The sequence below is a fragment of the Protopterus annectens genome, chromosome 5.part0 (assembly GCF_019279795.1).
Source record: "Protopterus annectens isolate FY-2018-M chromosome 5.part0, PAN1.0, whole genome shotgun sequence".
In the NCBI taxonomy this organism is placed as follows: domain Eukaryota; kingdom Metazoa; phylum Chordata; order Ceratodontiformes; family Protopteridae; genus Protopterus; species Protopterus annectens.
In genome coordinates this window covers 1,447,199,267-1,447,215,745 of record NC_056735.1, presented here as the reverse complement: position 1 = coordinate 1,447,215,745, position 16,479 = coordinate 1,447,199,267, and the positions used below count along the sequence as shown (strand labels likewise).

The following is a 16,479-nucleotide window of genomic DNA, read 5'->3' as shown; positions in this document are numbered from 1 at the left end:
GGTTGCTGTGTTTTGGGCGACACTGAACCCATATAGCCTAAAGGCTACTGCAGCAAAGTTAATGATGAACATCTTTGGTATCAGTGGAAGATGTGGGTAAGAGTAAATGAAACCAGGTGGCCAAAAATGAACCAGAGTATCCCTTGGTGATTAACCCTGTTAAGGGATGATGGCAAAAAGGCTGCTGCACTTTGAATTGGTAGAAGATGCATAAAAGTCACAATAAGGGTAAATCCAGTGGCTATTTCAGTTGCCACTGTTTTGTTGAAGGACCACTTGTGAGGCATGAGAATGCAGTGACTCAAGTCCGTCTGCAAAAATACTGCTTCAACTTTGTATGTGCTTTGCTATGAGAAAGTGTTGTGAAGACACTGTCCTCTGTCATACTTTCATGGCACAATACAGTGGGTAACAATGAGCTCCTCCATGTTTCTTGATGTACCAAACCACAAAAGTGTTGTCTGGATGGAAATCAGACCCCAAGGAAGGAAGTTCTAAAGTGCCTGCAATGTTAGGAGGATTGCCCTCACTTCCAGAGCACTGATGTGAAGATAGAACTCCTGACTGGTCCATGGTTCCTTGAACCATCCTCCTTTCAAAATGCCCCCCCCCCCCCATGGGAAGGTATACCTACTCACAGTGGCCAAGGAAAGAGGAAGAATGAATGGACATCACTGTGAAAATAGAGAAGTTATCCACAAAGAGATGTGTCAAAGACAAAGGGAGGACAGCCTGACAGGATGATGAAGAGGATGTGTTAACTAAGACCACTGAACTGAAAATGTCCATTGTAGTACTCTCATTAAGAACCCTGAAGGAAGGTTCAAGGTTACTGAAGCTGCCAAGGAGCCTAGTAAATGAAGAATTGGAGATGCTAGAGGATTTGGATTACTGAGAACATCTTTCATCTACAAATAAAGGAAAGTCAGCCTTGAATGGTGATACTATTTCTGAATGGCAACCAATGAAATCCAGTGACTATTTTGCAAGCATGGCATTTTGCAATTTATCGAAACTCCCAAGGACTGGCACACTGAAGCGTGAACTAAGGATCTCTATTCTTGCAGTGAGAAGCCAATTGTCTGCATCCAGATACTCTTGGAACCCCTGCAGCCAGAGGTGCATTGTCACTACAGCCATACATGTGGTAAACACCAGGGGGGGGGGGTTGTGGTGAGTCCAAATGGCAGAGCCATGAACTGACATGACTGTCTACCAGGCAAATTAAAAGGACCTTGTGGACAGCTGAACAATCCTCACATGATAATAGGCATGCTGAAGATATCCTATCCACCCTCCCCTGGAGAGTTAGAATGGATTGCACTGTGACCATAGGAAATATGGTCTTCATGAACATGTTTAGATAGCGATGGGCCTCCTAAAGTCCTTATTCTTTTCTGGAACTAAAAAGAAGCTTGTGTAGATTCCGGATCCTTTGTGGTCTGGTGGGATATCCTGGATTACTCTTTTTTTCTATTAGCCAGGACCTTTCTTGGGCTACAGCCTTTCTATGCCAGAGTGGGATATCTGGAAGGGGTCAGTTTGGCCTGAACAGGAATTATGCAGCCTGTGGATATTATATCCTTCACCCAAGAATCCTGTGTGATGTCCATCCAATTTTCCAAGTGAAGTGAGAAATGTTCTCCAACTGTCTCTAGAAGGGACCAGGCAGGCAATTTTTCAATAATATTGAAAAGGTTTATTGAAAAAGGGACCTCTAAATTCTTAATTTTTCATACCCCCCTCTGCCTCTGGGGTGGTATCCACTGGAATTCTCCTCGCTGCCTTTGGAGGGCCCTGAAAAAAAGAGTAGTCAGAGGCAAAATGCTGGGACCTGAAGCAGAGAAAATTCCCTCCATGCTGATTCCTAGAGGAAAGCTTCTGAGGGTTAAAGAAAGGAACTCCCACAGCAGACAAAGTTTGCCCTCCAGTGGGCTCTAAGACTAAGCATCCTTTACTTTGGGCCCAAACAGACATGACTCATTGTTGGGGTCATTAAAGAAGGATGCCTAAAAGTGGTCAGTGAAATCACATACTCACAGCTACACATGGTGACATACAGCAATATCAGTACCTGCTGCTCTTGATGCTCTCTGTTGCAGTGGAAATCAGCCTCATGGTGACATTAGTAATCACCAATATGGTAGCCATCTGTGACTCCATGAACTTTCTAGATTCTGTTGTTTGAGGCCTCCTGAAGTAGTTTCATAGCTAACTAATTCCATTTTGAACCTTCTTAGTAGTTGCTGCAACAACAATAAAGTCCACAAGGAGACATTTGTTTCAATGTGGTGAATCCTTAGGAGTGACAAGTATTTTGTTAGGTTTACATAGGATAGGTTCCATCACATGAGCATTCCATCAAGCCCTCTGTGAAACCACTTCAATGAGCCAATTAGTAGGTGGAACCACCCAGGAAGTAGATGGGCCTGATACAAAGGCCTCGAAAAACACCACATGCAGAGAAGGAGTGCCAGTGGGTCAATCCCACCTTTACTTTAACAATTCCAACAACTCACAGAAAAAAGCACTCTCAGGGTGAGATTTAGGGACACTTCTAATTCATCGAGGTCAGTGTCCTTAGGGAGTGACTCCTGAGAGTAATCCAAATGCCTCCTCTAACACTTACACTTTCTGTGCCTTTTGGGTAGGGAAGAAGTTGAAGAATTAGAAGTGTTCCTGGTCCCTTGAGGAAGGGATTGATTCTAATATGGGTTGTCCAAGGAAAAGATGATGAATACCAACAGTCACAGGTATACTGGAAATTCCGATGGGAGCCAAAGTAAGAGAAATGCCCACTTCTCAAGTTGATTGTCAGGCCAAAATCTTCTCAAAGGTCTTGAATATCAAAGACAAAGCCAAAAAAGCTGAGAGAGAGGCAGTTCCTTATCCAGCCCAGAATCCAAGGCTGAATGATAAGAACACTGAACCCCCACAGGGGCAATAACCCAGTTGGAACCAAGGCTAACACAACAGCCCAACTGCCAAGGGTTGCAGCACCTAGGGATAAGGATGGACTCGGCAACGTGACAGTCAATACCACTCCTGGATAAACAGCACTGACATCTCGGCTTTGAGATCCCACTGGCTCTAACAACTCTGGAGTTGTCTGGATTTAAGAAAGTGACAATAAAGACCATAACACTGTTGATGCCGACAGGGATATGATAGAGGGTGTGGGGAATTCAGTTCTGAAACCAAGAGATCTGAAATTAGGACTGAAAAGGACAATGGTAAGTGACACAGGTTGGGCCAGATCTCTCTCCCCTCAGAGTGGAGGGGAAGGGAATGATTCCCACATCTATATGAACATTCACAAAGGCTCTCATCATCTTGTCCCAGTCTATGTAAACTACACTTTTGGAGGACTGGTTGGACCTAATGGATGCTGCAGATGGTGGTCTATGTCTTAAACTTAGAGGGCTCGCTCTCTGATGATCAGGACCCCTGTTGACAAGATTCCTTTTTGGGAGCTGAGATAACAACAGTCTCAGTATCACACAGAAAAGGAACTGGAGAATGGGGCCATGATGGATCTGAAAGAGGAAATGCCCTATGGATTTTGTGATCCTCAAAGCTAGACCAGCAGGAGTTGGAGAGTCTATGAATGGTTTCCATTTTTCTTTATCCTTCACTCAACCGCCTATCTTTACCATTATCTCTGTCCTTAGGTTTATCCTTATCCTTTTCTTTTTCTCTGGATTTATATGTATCCAAAGCTTTAGCTACCTGCTTTGCAGCACCTTTGGGAAAGTGACAGAGTGTCACTTGAGGAACCAGCCAAATCTCCCACTATTTGGGTAGAAGGCCTCAAGGTATCAACTTGCTTTTTATGTCTATAAGAACCCACTGGCCAAAGGATGAACAATCATCATAGGATGCATTCAAAAGATCAGGCCCTAAACAATAAATGCAATGCGAGTACAGATCTTGAGGTGGGATCTTATAGCCGCACTTGTGGTAAATGTAAACACTGATGGACAACGTCCTTATACAGAAATAATCAGGTAGGCTTAGGTAGGCCTCTGTTGAGTAAAAAAAAGAGGGTGACATTTTTTTTTTTTTTAAGTTAGAAAACATTTAGCTAAAAGAGCAGAGAAACCCTGTAAAATGGTAGGAAGACTAAGAAGGAGACAAATACTCACATTTCTGATTAAAGCAAAAAAAAAAAACACTTACTCAAGCTGAGAGCTGCAGAATCATCTATGATGTGAAGACTGGCAAATGAGATCTGAGAGGATGCTGTTAGCATACTGCATTATGGGCCAGAATATCTTGAGTGTTGGAGAATCTCTGAAAAGACTGCTGGCTTTTTAGATAACCCATCTTGTTATGATGGACAGAGGGGACAGCATAAGATCAAATAGTACTGCTATGACATCGAGGAAAGAAATAATGATAAATGGAAAATTAAAAGAAAAAAGCATGTCGTGTAACAAATGATCTGAGAAGACAAACGAGGGAATAGAAAACTGAGAATCATGCAGAAAACAAAGGGATCTGGATTACATCCCAAATGCAAAGATAATGTGAAGCAGAGTAAAAAGGTAGAACTGAAGGTTAAAATATTGCCCTGTGGATGAAATCAGGTTTGATGTTTCTTCATAACTGTTACTTAACAATATTTGCTAAAGCTATGAGGAAAGATTAAGTGACACTGATAGAAAGAACGTTGTGTGGATAAGGAATGTTATTTATTTGGAAAACATTATGGGCATGTTAATGGAAAAAAAAGATGTCACTATACATGCTTCTGTATAGGTTTTTGTTGTAAATGTATTTCTGCAACAGCAATACAATTGCTTCTTTAAAAAATAAAGACAGTTAAAAAAATATTAATGAACATGTAGGGCATCTGCAAGGACTGTGTGCACATTAAACACATTAAGAGACTAAAGTCTAAATTACAGCATTCTCCCCGTCTATGAATCTATGAAAGCATCATTGGCTTCTAATAACCAGACAGCTTATAGAAAAGAATAAAAAAAAATAAACTTGTCTAAAACATAATGTAGTGAAACCGAATGCATGCATACAGACAACTTACCTGCAGGCAGTTTTTCCAGTTTTCTTTAACAGGTTTGTCTTCTACAAGTTTTGTTGCAAACTTGAGAGCTCTTCCATACATTTTATTCACCAAAGCATGTTTATATGCAAACAGTAATACCTATATATTAAAATAATTGTAATTAATGTGCTTCTACAAATAATCAAATACATAATACAAAAATGTAACATATAGTCAAATTATGAAAAAAATTCCTGAGGCTGTACCTTGCAAGTATGCAAACTGCCACAAGTCAAAGATAACTTTACAACGAAAAAATGAAAATGAACAAACTAAACTTAAAACAAAAAAACTACTTACTGGAGCAAAGGAGGGCACGAAACAAATTCAACGTTCAAATGTAAAGCACAACAATTTAATACGCTTTTCGTTCAGCAAATAGCTAAACTTCTTCAGACAAAATGAAAAGAACCAAGCAGAACAGCTTAAACAATAAAGATAATTGATTTAACCTAATCATCCAATTATGTTAAAACAGTCAATTCCCTTCCTATTCTTAACTATTAGGCCAACTAATTTAAAAACACATTACTTTAATACAATACAATAAAGTTAATGTTTTATATTTAATATGAACATAAAATTTTAAACCTTAAAAAATAAAAATAACCATACTAGTTAAATAAAAAAAACTCTGAAAAATTCAAATTAATATTAAAAACCTCTACAAAAATTGATGGTACCCCACACAATAAAAATGCACAAACCTGACCTTCAGTGCAACACAAAAAGAACTCTCATACTACCGCATTAAACTCTTTAACTTCAATATACAAAGAAACATTTTCATTAATACCTGGGGCTCTATAAGACTAACTTCAGTTGCCATAGCAACTCCTGTCACTTTAAAAGTAACTGGTAAGGACCTGGGGAAATATGATCAAGAAGTCTGAACAAAAATGAATGGGTAGGGTATTCATTAACGTGCCTCAACAAGACATTTTCCAATTTCTTCTTCTTAATATAATAAATATGTTCATAAATCCTGTCTTTGAACTTCCTGTCAGTCTTGCCTACATAAAATGCAGGGCAAGACTGACAGGAAGCCAGATATATGGTGGTAACCTTGTAACCTTATTGAGTGCAATACAGGAGAAGTTGGAGAACCTGACAGCCAGAATGGACTCTCTAACACATGCTAATGCAGTACCCTTGGTTAGAGATTATGTCAACTCTGCTTGTAATGTCGTCCTTGAAGTTGAGGACAGCTCTGTTCCGAAAGTAAATGAGTTATGAAGACCAAGCGTTAATTCTGGAGCACTTCCCTCTACTAACACAACTAACCAGAATGCTTTCTTGAGGCTTATTGAGGTGCCCGATGTTACGACTTGGTTGTTCGAGCAACCCATATTTGGGAATCCAACAGGCAAATTGCTAAACGAACACTCGGCTGAAGGAAACACTTCGTTAGTAAGTAAACTAAAGTTTTTAGACTTTAAGTCTTTGAAAGCAAAGAAACTTCAGTTAGAAATCAAATATTTTGATGAATGTAAGAGGGTACGGGTTATCCCAAAAGGCTTGCGTTTATGGCAATATCCGTCAGGTCCAGAGGCTGGATCGTAGTTTCATTTGGAACTTTTAAAGTTATTTGATAAGCACGGTATTGAGCTGATGGACCTTATGTCTAAACACTATCAACGTAACATTGACAGTTTGACTACAGAGATTACTGATTTGGATCGTGACATTACGGGGCATGTTGATTTTTCACGTTATCAGTATGAGTACTATAACATTTTCAGCACTATAAGTCATCAAATGAGAAAGAACTCTGAAATAAAGCTGAAAAAGTTGAAAAGTGATATCGAAGCTTACAAGAATCTATCTGCTTATCCACCCCCGCCCCCTTCTCAAACCAAGAAATACATCGACCAGCAGCGGAAACAAGTACAACGGAATGCCACTGAAGTAATTGGAGGCAGTCAAACCCTTCTATGAGTGAGGACAACAGTAACATCAACTTTAACCACAGAGAAGTGTACTCTGCAGAACACAATGATGGGGTTATTATGGATGAAGAAAATGAGCATATTAACAACCAGGGAACGAGTTCCTTTTTCCAACAAGGGACAGAACCATCAGAAATTCTGCAACATGAGGGGACAGAACAACAGCAGGAAGGAGTCCCACAAAACAAAGAAATAGATGGTAACTGTTTAAAAGGTCTTTTTAATAACAATGATTTTAAAATTTACAACTATTCGAGTTACCCAGTCCCCGTCGAATTGTGTGAGCTTTTTTCAAAGGGTTTAACGTTTACACCATCACAACATTTTGAACTGTCTAGGACACTTGTAGACTTAAAGCTGTTTATACATAAACTAAATTTGTCTTTATTATTGGGTAGTAATGAGATATCTAACAGTGTGTTAAGAGTCCCGAGTACCTTTAACCCCCCCCCCATTCACCCTCTTTTATCCTTATATGAATACTTGTATGAAGTTGAAATTAGAAAACTGTGCTTAAAGTGCCCTGTTGCTTATAATGTTTCTGTAAGGGAAAGAGATGCTTTAAATGCCATTAAAACTGCACCTATCCGATTACTGAATCCAGACAAGGGAGGGGGGTTTGGTGTTAATGGATTTACAACACTATACCAGCAAAATTAAGGATGTGTTGAAGGGGGATACCTATGTAGACTCTAGTATCAATGAGTTGAATATTTCATATAAATGTATAAACAGTTATTTGAATGATTTATTTTTGAGAGAAATATTGATTTGAACACTTTTAATTATTTGTTAGTTTTAAAGCCTAAGATATCATCTCTGTTTGGTCTCCCTAAAACACACAAGAGTCTTGAGGACCCCCCTATCAGATTACTAGTGAATGCCAGATCTTCTATAACATACGCTAGTGCTAAATACATTGACAACATTTTGAAAAAATATGTGAACAAAAGCCCAAACCTGTAAAGACTCGTGGGCATTTTTGTCTGGTATTAACAGAATTCCATTCAATGAAAATGTAAAATTTTTAACAATAGATGTTGTTGATTTGTATTTTTCTATACCCCATGATGTGGGGATCGAATGGGTTGTAGAAGGAATGTTATATCACGGTGCAGTCAATAATGAGGTGAGGTTGGTTCAAGAACTGCTTGATACAGTGTGGTTTGATGATGAAATTTATTTACAAAAGGTGGGAGTTGCTATGGGGTCCCCATGTGGTGCAAGTGTATCTAACTTAGTTATGGCGCAATGGGAACACCTGTACATATTTAATGAATTGGAGACCCTAAGTAAGATCAAATTCTACACCAGATTTCTGGACATCATTTTTATAATGTTTGAAGGTGATATGTCTGATATCAACAACTTTTTAGACGGAATAAATAGTAGTATGACCTTTTTAAGGTTTACCTACAAAGTGGCTTTTGATAGTATAGCCTACCTAAATGTGGAGATATCTAAGGATTTGAACAACAAACAGTTTGTGGCTAAAGTTCACCGTAAAGAAACGTACTCCAACAAGATGTTACATTTTGCCAGTGCCCACCCGTTCCAACAAAAGAAGAGTGTTGTTAAAGGACAGTTGGTACGGGTGGTTCGGATGGTAACTAATGATGAAGCATTCTTAGAAGAATGCAATGTGTTGCGAGATATGTTTTCCAGTAGGGGGTACCCACACAGTTTGTTGGACGACCTTATCGATAAAGTCCAACAGAAAAGGACATCAGGATTTTATTCCCCTTTATTGGCTAAACAGGTAAATGGATCGAATACAGCGGAGTTGATAAGCAATAACACATTTTTTCAAGGTTCCATGAATGTAGAACTTCCAACCAGTAACTTTAAACTTAACTTTACTACACCCTTTTGCTTAGAAGCTTACTTAATAAAAGAGATTTTATGTAGAAACTGGAACCGGTTTACCTTTGAGCCAGACTTGACTAATAAGATAGGTAGTGCACCTACGATCATATACAGGAGAGGCAGAAATTTGAAAAGTCTAAAAGAAACAGTGAAAGTGGAGCCACATAGAACTGAAGGGACATTTAAATGTGAGGCCTGTAACTTTTGCAGGTAAACAGCCACTGGAACTTCAGTTACAATCAGTGGTAACAACTATAAGTTAAGGGGGAGATATACAACAGTTTTAGACAAACAATTGTATTTGGCTTCCTGTCAAGTCTTGCCCTGCATTTTATGTAGGCAAGACTGACAGGAAGTTCAAAGACAGGATTTATGAGCATATTTATTATATTAAGAAGAAGAAATTGGAAAATGCCTTGTCGAGGCACGTTAATGAAAACCCTACCAATTCATTTTTGTTCAGAGTGCTTGATCAGATTTCCCCAGATTTAAAAGGTGGTCCTTACCAGTTACTTTTGGAGCGACAGGAGTTGCTATGGCAACTGAAGTTACAGTCTTATAGAGCCCCAGGTATTAATGAAAAAGTTTCTTTGAGCTGTATATTGAAGTTAGAGAGTCTAATGCGGTAGTATGAGAGTTTTTTTTGTGTTGCACTGAAGTTCAGGTTTGGGCATTTTTATTGTGTGGGGTACCATCAGTTTTTGTAGAGGTTTTTAATATTAATTTGAATTTTTCAGAGTTTTTTTTATTTAAATGGTACAGCTATTTTTATTTTTTAAGGTTTAAAATTTTATATTCATATTAAATATAAAACATTATCTTTATTGTATTGTATTAAAGTGATGTGTTTTTAAATTAGTTAGCCTAATAGTTAAGAATAGGGAGGGAATTGACTGTTTTAATATAATTGGATGATTAGGTTAAATCAATTATCTTTATATTATTTAAGCTGTTTTGCTTGGTTCTTTTCATTTTGTCTTAAGAAGTTTAACTATTTGCTGAACGAAAAGCATATTAAATTGTTGTGCTTTACATTTGAGCATTGAATTTGTTTTGTGTCCTCCTTTGCTCCAGTAGTAGTTTTTTTGTTATAACTTTACAATGAGACAGTTATAGTTACCTGTAATGAGCCTTAACTGATTTTTCTTCCACAAAGCAGCATTTCAATAAATAATAGTCAGACTAGATACTCCAATGCGAAATTTGTGCTGCAATGTTATTTTTGCCCATGTAAAACAGCTAAAAGGATGATGTCCATCCTTCCAGTATTTCAGAGCATTTTTGTTCCTCCTTGCAAACACTGCTCTTCCTCATTCAGATGCTTGACTGAAATGCAGCTATACTTGCTTGTAAATTATTCCATCTGTTCCTTGTGGAAAAGCATCTAGAAGTAAACCTACGGTGATGGGTGCATCCAGCCCAAGATCCTTGATCTGTGGAACCAATGATGTTATTCAGTCCTAGGCATTCCGTTTCTTTCATATGTAACATTACGGCAGTACTGTCCTGACCTTTCAACATTAAAAAAGGAAGGACAGGTTAAAGTAGAATGTGCAAGGCCTTCCAGTCCCTCGAAAATAAAACTGGGAATGTGAGTACGAGCCCACAGAGGGGAGGATGGGAACTAATATTCCAGTCATGGTTACCTATTTGAATTTCGAGTGCCAGTGAGTTGCTCAACAGCCGGAGTATGTTCATCTTACAAATCATTGCTAGGGAATTGCTCCAATTTATGGGATGCAACTAAAGGAGAAGTAAGGAATTTCTCTTAAAGAAGACTATATTATGCCTGCCTAGTTGAGTGAACCCTAATCATTACCTTTAGTGGTTTGTTATTCGAGTCATAAGAAAATAAGTCATAAGTCACAAAATATGTGGAAACAGTCTGCTTGGACTCAGGCTTAACCATTTTGTCTGACATGAAGGACACTGAGATCTGCTTATCTGTTGTCTTTAGTTCTGTCAGTGGAATGCTTGGGCTGCCTTTTGACATCTAATAGATGTAAAATCCTTTCTCTTTGACTACCTTTTTTTCCTAACCCTCAAAATCAAACAGGCAAGTTAACTGCCATCTCACACACCACCATAATGAAGGCTTGTAATTCTTAACCTCCTGTAAATGGCACAACCACGATCAGAGTTTTTCAAGATATGAAATTTCAAGCCATTGACACAATGGGTCCAATGGCACCAAGGTCAACTTTTAAATGGCAAAATTAAAATCCCAAGGGTGGGCATCAGCTTCCCAGAAGGCTACCAGAACAGTACCCATTCAAAAATTGTTTAACCATACCAAGCGGGAAAGGGGGATCCAAGGGGAGGCACACTTCAATGTCTGAAATGTAACCCTTGATGAAAGAATAAGAAAGGACTCCATCTACTGGTCACGAGTTCTGGTAAACATTGCAGGACACAGCTCTGTACCCTTTGGGACTATGTATTTGGATAAACACCAAACTGAAAACTTTTCCACTTACCCAAATAAGACTTTCTGGTGTCTGGTCTTTAATTTTCTGTAGAATGTTAATGATCATTTCAGAAAACTTGTCCTAAATGGTATCAAAGCTGTGGATATCCAAAACAGGTAGTTTCAAGCTTTGAGTTGTGGTTTAGTAAACTGAACTTAGTCTATCTTATGTCATATGGCAAGCATGTATCTTTGCAAATAATGAAAAAAAAGAATGGCTCTGATTTCAGTTTTTATACTGTTCATGCAGTACACTTTTTAGATTATAACAAATATGCATCTTTGGACATTTACATAGGGTTTCTGTTGAAATTCTGAAAACCATAATTGTGACCCTCAGAACAATGCAAGTAAAAAATAGGGGATATATACAAAGTTCAGTAAGATTATAGCTTTATTTTTAAAGTATATATTTTACTTATGCATTTATAAGACTATATTTTAATAGTAAACGAGAGAAAAGAATAGCTTTTAATTCTTTAAAATAAAATCTTCAGCTACCCATAGCTGCCAAGCTAATTCCATATCCAATACACACTGGCTAGTAAAAGGCATCTGATTAAAAGATAATAAAATACCTTAAACTTTGCAGTGACATACCTTCCCTCTCCCTCTAACCAACTAAAACACGAAACCTGATCACCACAATTAAGCAATCCACACCGAAGTATAAAAATGCAATTCTCCTCAATGACTAACTTAAATCTGCTTATCTAAAATAATCAATGGCATAGAAATGTCTGCCAGACCAGAGCCATCTGCAGATTTCAGATTGCCCCAGACCAAACCTAAAAATAAGGAATCATTCCCTTGTACACCTACTCATTATCAGCATCCCATATGCTATTAAAAATATCACAGTCCCACACCCCAAACTTAGTGATCACTGCCCTATCACTTTCCAAATTAGTAATTGCGGTGCCTCTCCAGCATCAGTCAGACCCAAGCCTATAAAAAAACTTCAGTCCCTACACAGTCAGTCACCTTGCCAGTACATACTAGAGATGAGTTAGATCATGTCAAGATGTCAATAATGCTGCAAAACTCTTATCAGCATCCTTTCTTCCCTCCAAAATAACATTTTCCCACTAGTAACTCAGATTCACAAGTTCAAAACAGATAGGATAACTAAGGACTTAAACTCCTGCTTAAAGTTAAGGACAAAGCCTGGTCCAACTAGACAAAAAAATTAGAAAGAAAAGGCCATGCCCAACATCTAGAGAAATATTTGTTCTCTCATGTAAACTTTGATCCAAGCAAAATCATAAGATGACAAAGTTTCCTTCTTGCAAAATCAAGCATCACTCTTTAAACAACCTAACAAAAAAAATTAAGGAAAAAAGATTAAGACATTCACAGGGAGAGATCATCAATCATCTACCAGCACAATACGTTTCCCCTATGGACACACAACTGCAGATAAACTACAGAAAGATTTCAACTATGTCCCCAGATATCTTCCCATAAAAACTAACATTTATACCCAAACACTTCCCTCACCAGAATATATGCCACTATTTTATTTAAGGATAATATAATTTCTAAATAGAATTTCCTTTAACTCATCTAAGCCTATAGCACATTTTTTGTATACCACCAGTTCACACCCATAGCCTCTTAGGGTGTCTAGACCATTTTGGGGGTCTGGCTTCATTAGCTGTCACCTACCAGCTAATAATAAGCAGTATTAGAAAGGACAAGGAGTTATTGACAAAATAACATCAAGACTATTAAATTAAAGTTTTGTATTCTCCATAACTAGGTAACTGTGTTGTCCATGTTCATTCTTCCTTAACGTATGGGTTACGGATCCGATTCCCTGATACAACTTGGCTGCATTCCACACACTTCGGATCCAACTCTTGAAACTCCTTCTCCAACCTATAATGCTCTACTCCATCCCCAGATTTCAGTGTATAATGGAAGAAGAGAATAGAAAATTAGAGCAGGGTTCAAACCCAGATCTACATGTTCCAAAAAAAAAAACGTCAGGTCACTACAGAAGATGACAGGAGGCAGGGAAGGCGGAGAAGAGTTGAGGAAGAATGAAAATGGATGACACAGATGCCTAGTTATGGCGAGTACATAACTTTAATATCTGATGATGCCCTTTTCATTCTTCCCCAATGTATGGAACAGAACCCCCAGCTATGCAAATATTGGGTGGCCCTCATGAAAGGATATTTTGGAGAACTACTGAACCAAAGGCAGCTCTACTTCTGGAAATTATGTCCACTTTATAATGAGTAATAAAGGTATGAGCCTTAGACCATGTGGCTGCTGCACAAATATCATGAAAGGAAGGTCTAGACCAGAAAGCAAATGAGGTGGCCATGGATCTAGTTGACTGGGCCTTTTGTGGTTTTGGTAGAAAGAGGCCTTGCTGAGAATAAATCTAAGAAATGCAATTCGTTACCCATTTGGATAATGTAACTTTAGAAACTGGAGAACCCAGCCAACTTGGTGAAAGAGACAAACAACTGATCCAAATTCTTTTGTTCTGTTTAGGTAGAAATGTAATTGTCTATGCACATCCAAAAGCTGTAGCATGTATTCACCTTTGCTGGAAAATCTTAGCAAGAAGATGGGTAAAGTGAATGGTTTGATTTACATTTGATTCAGAAGCCAATTTTGGTAGGAAAGAAGGATTAGTTCATAAGGTCACCTTGTCTTTATGAAAAACAATGTAAGGAGCGTTGAGTGAAACAGTCTGGAGTTTGGAAATCCTTTCAGCTGACGTAATAGCCACTAAAAATATGTTTTCCAAGACAGGTACTTTAAGTCAATTTTTGCTGAAGGTTTAAAGGGTTTTTGAGTCAAACCTTGCAGTACTACTGTTAATCTCAGGGAGGTGATGGATCTTTCATTGGAGGTCTAAGCAAGAAGGTGCCCTTTAAGAACCCCTTACATAATCTGGAATCAGCCAATCAAGACGTATTGTCCCCTGGCTGCCTGTACTTTGATTGTGGAAAAACTAGCAACTTCCTTAAAGAGAGAGAAGCTAAAAAGTCTAGTACAGCATAAATAGGGGGCAGTGAATGGATATTTATCAGGGCCCAAATTGAAATTTTTCCATTTACTTTTGCAAACCCTTTTAGTGGAGTCTTTTTATGAGGATAAAAGTATGTCGCTCACTGGGGAAGAAAGCCTGGGCTGTCTGGCTATTAATGGAACTGGAGAAACCATGTGGTTAATCTGAGGGCTGGAACATTGAGGTATTTTATCCCAGAGGGATGTGACAGAAGGTCTGGACTGGCATCCATTATCCAAGGAGGACAATGAAGATGAGACCAAAGGAAGGGGAACCAGACCTGGTGAGGCCAGAAAGGGGCAATGAGGATAACCAGGCTGTTGCTGGCTTTCTGTAAGAAATTTGTGAACAGAGGTACTGAGGATAGGAGTAAGGGAACCCGGAGGGCTAAACGTGGATAACTGAATCTCTAAGCGACTCCCCCAAGGGGGGGGGGAGATCAGGGTGAAGTACCTGCTGCATTTGTCATTGTGGGAAGAAGCAAAACGATCACAGCAAGGTTGACCCCCACAATGGAAAGCTTTCTCCAGCACTGAATGACTGAGAGACCACTTGTGAGGCATCAGAATGGACCTGCTGAGCCTGTCTGCTAGTATGTTGGATTTCCTTGGAATGTGCTTTGCTACTAAAAAGCAGTTGAAGGAGATTGCCCATTGCCACACACTCAGCTTCTCAGCAGAGGGGGGTAAGATCAAATTCCCCCTTATTTGTTGATGTACCAAATCCCAGACATGTCGTCAATTTGAATCGCAATGATCCCTAGAGGAAAAGCATCTTGAAATGCCTGCAATGATAAAATGACTGCTCTCATCTCCAGGACAATGATATGAGAATTGGTCTCTTGGGAGGACCATGTGCCCTGGCCCATCATTCCCAACAAATGCCCCTCCACCCCAGCTGGGAGGTGTCCACGGTTACTGTGGCTAACGGGGGGATAGAACAAAGGGCCGACCTATGTAAATGTTGTCTGACTGGATACACCAGGAAATATGACTTTTGCATACCTGAGTAAATTTCACTGGAAATTATAGGGCTGTTGAAGAACAGACCACTGAACAGCTAGAGTCCATTGAAGAGCATGCATGTAATAATGTGCTAATGGGACTAATGCTATAGATGTCATACAACCTAAAGCTCAAAGAATAAGTCTGGTAGGATGGTAGGAGGAGCAGGACAAGAAAGAATTTGATGAACCTGAGATCTGCAAAAACGGTGAGGAGGTAAAAAAGCAATCTGATTTATTGTGTTTAGATGGGCACCAATGAACTCCAGGCTCTGCATTGGTAGCAGTTTGGATTTGGAAACATTGACTTTTATGCCTAGTGATTGGCAAATCCAGAGCAAGTAGTCCCTGGACTTTTCTAAGAGATGCATGGTTGGGACAGTGAGAAGCCAGTCACCTAGGTATGCAAGCACTCAGAATCCTTAAGTCTCAGGTGAGTCGGTACCACTGCCAAACATTTGGTAAACATCTTTGGGGCCGTGATTAGTCCAAACAACAGGGCTCTGAACGGATAATGACTAGCTCTCAGCCAAAAGCCTAAATGTCTTTGGGAGCATCTGTTTATTTTGATGTGATTGTACATATCCTGAAAATCAGTGGCGCACATCCATTCATCTTTGTGTAACAGAGGTAGAATGGACTGAACCGTGACCAACCAGAACTTTGATTTCCTCAAGAGTTGGCTCAGGTTGCTTAGATCCAAAATTGGCTTCAGGTCCCTTGCCTGCTCTGGCACTAAATGAACCTTGAGTAAGCTCTGAATCCTGTTTGATCTTGTGGGAACTCCTGGATGACGCTTTTTGTCCAGCAGCTTTTGAATTTCTTGTGCTGCAGCTTCCCTCTGATGGATGGAACATCAGGCAGCTTCTTATTTTGGAAGTGGGTAGTTTGGAAAATGGTATTAATTTACCTCTGGATATTATTTTTAGGATCCAAGAATCTTTTGTTATAGAAGCCCAAGTGTCTGGGCGCAAGAACAATCATCCACTGACTGCCACCACAGCAGTAAGGCAGTGCTTCATGAGTGCTGAAAGGGTCTAAATGGAAAGGAATCTCAGGAACTCTGATTCTGTGAGCCTCCTCTGCCTCAATGAA

General features: G+C 39.1%; 1 protein-coding gene across 2 annotated transcripts in view; it reads right to left on the bottom strand.

Moving 5' to 3' along the window:
• TPP2 (tripeptidyl peptidase 2) overlaps positions 1 to 16,479 on the bottom strand; it is a 2,672,548-nt gene that overhangs the window by 152,869 nt on the left and 2,503,200 nt on the right. For both annotated transcript variants that reach the window (XM_044071246.1, XM_044071247.1), the window contains one exon: positions 5,048 to 5,167. In XM_044071246.1, coding sequence (XP_043927181.1) covers positions 5,048 to 5,167 — 120 coding nt within the window. The remainder of the gene's footprint in view (positions 1 to 5,047; positions 5,168 to 16,479) is intronic.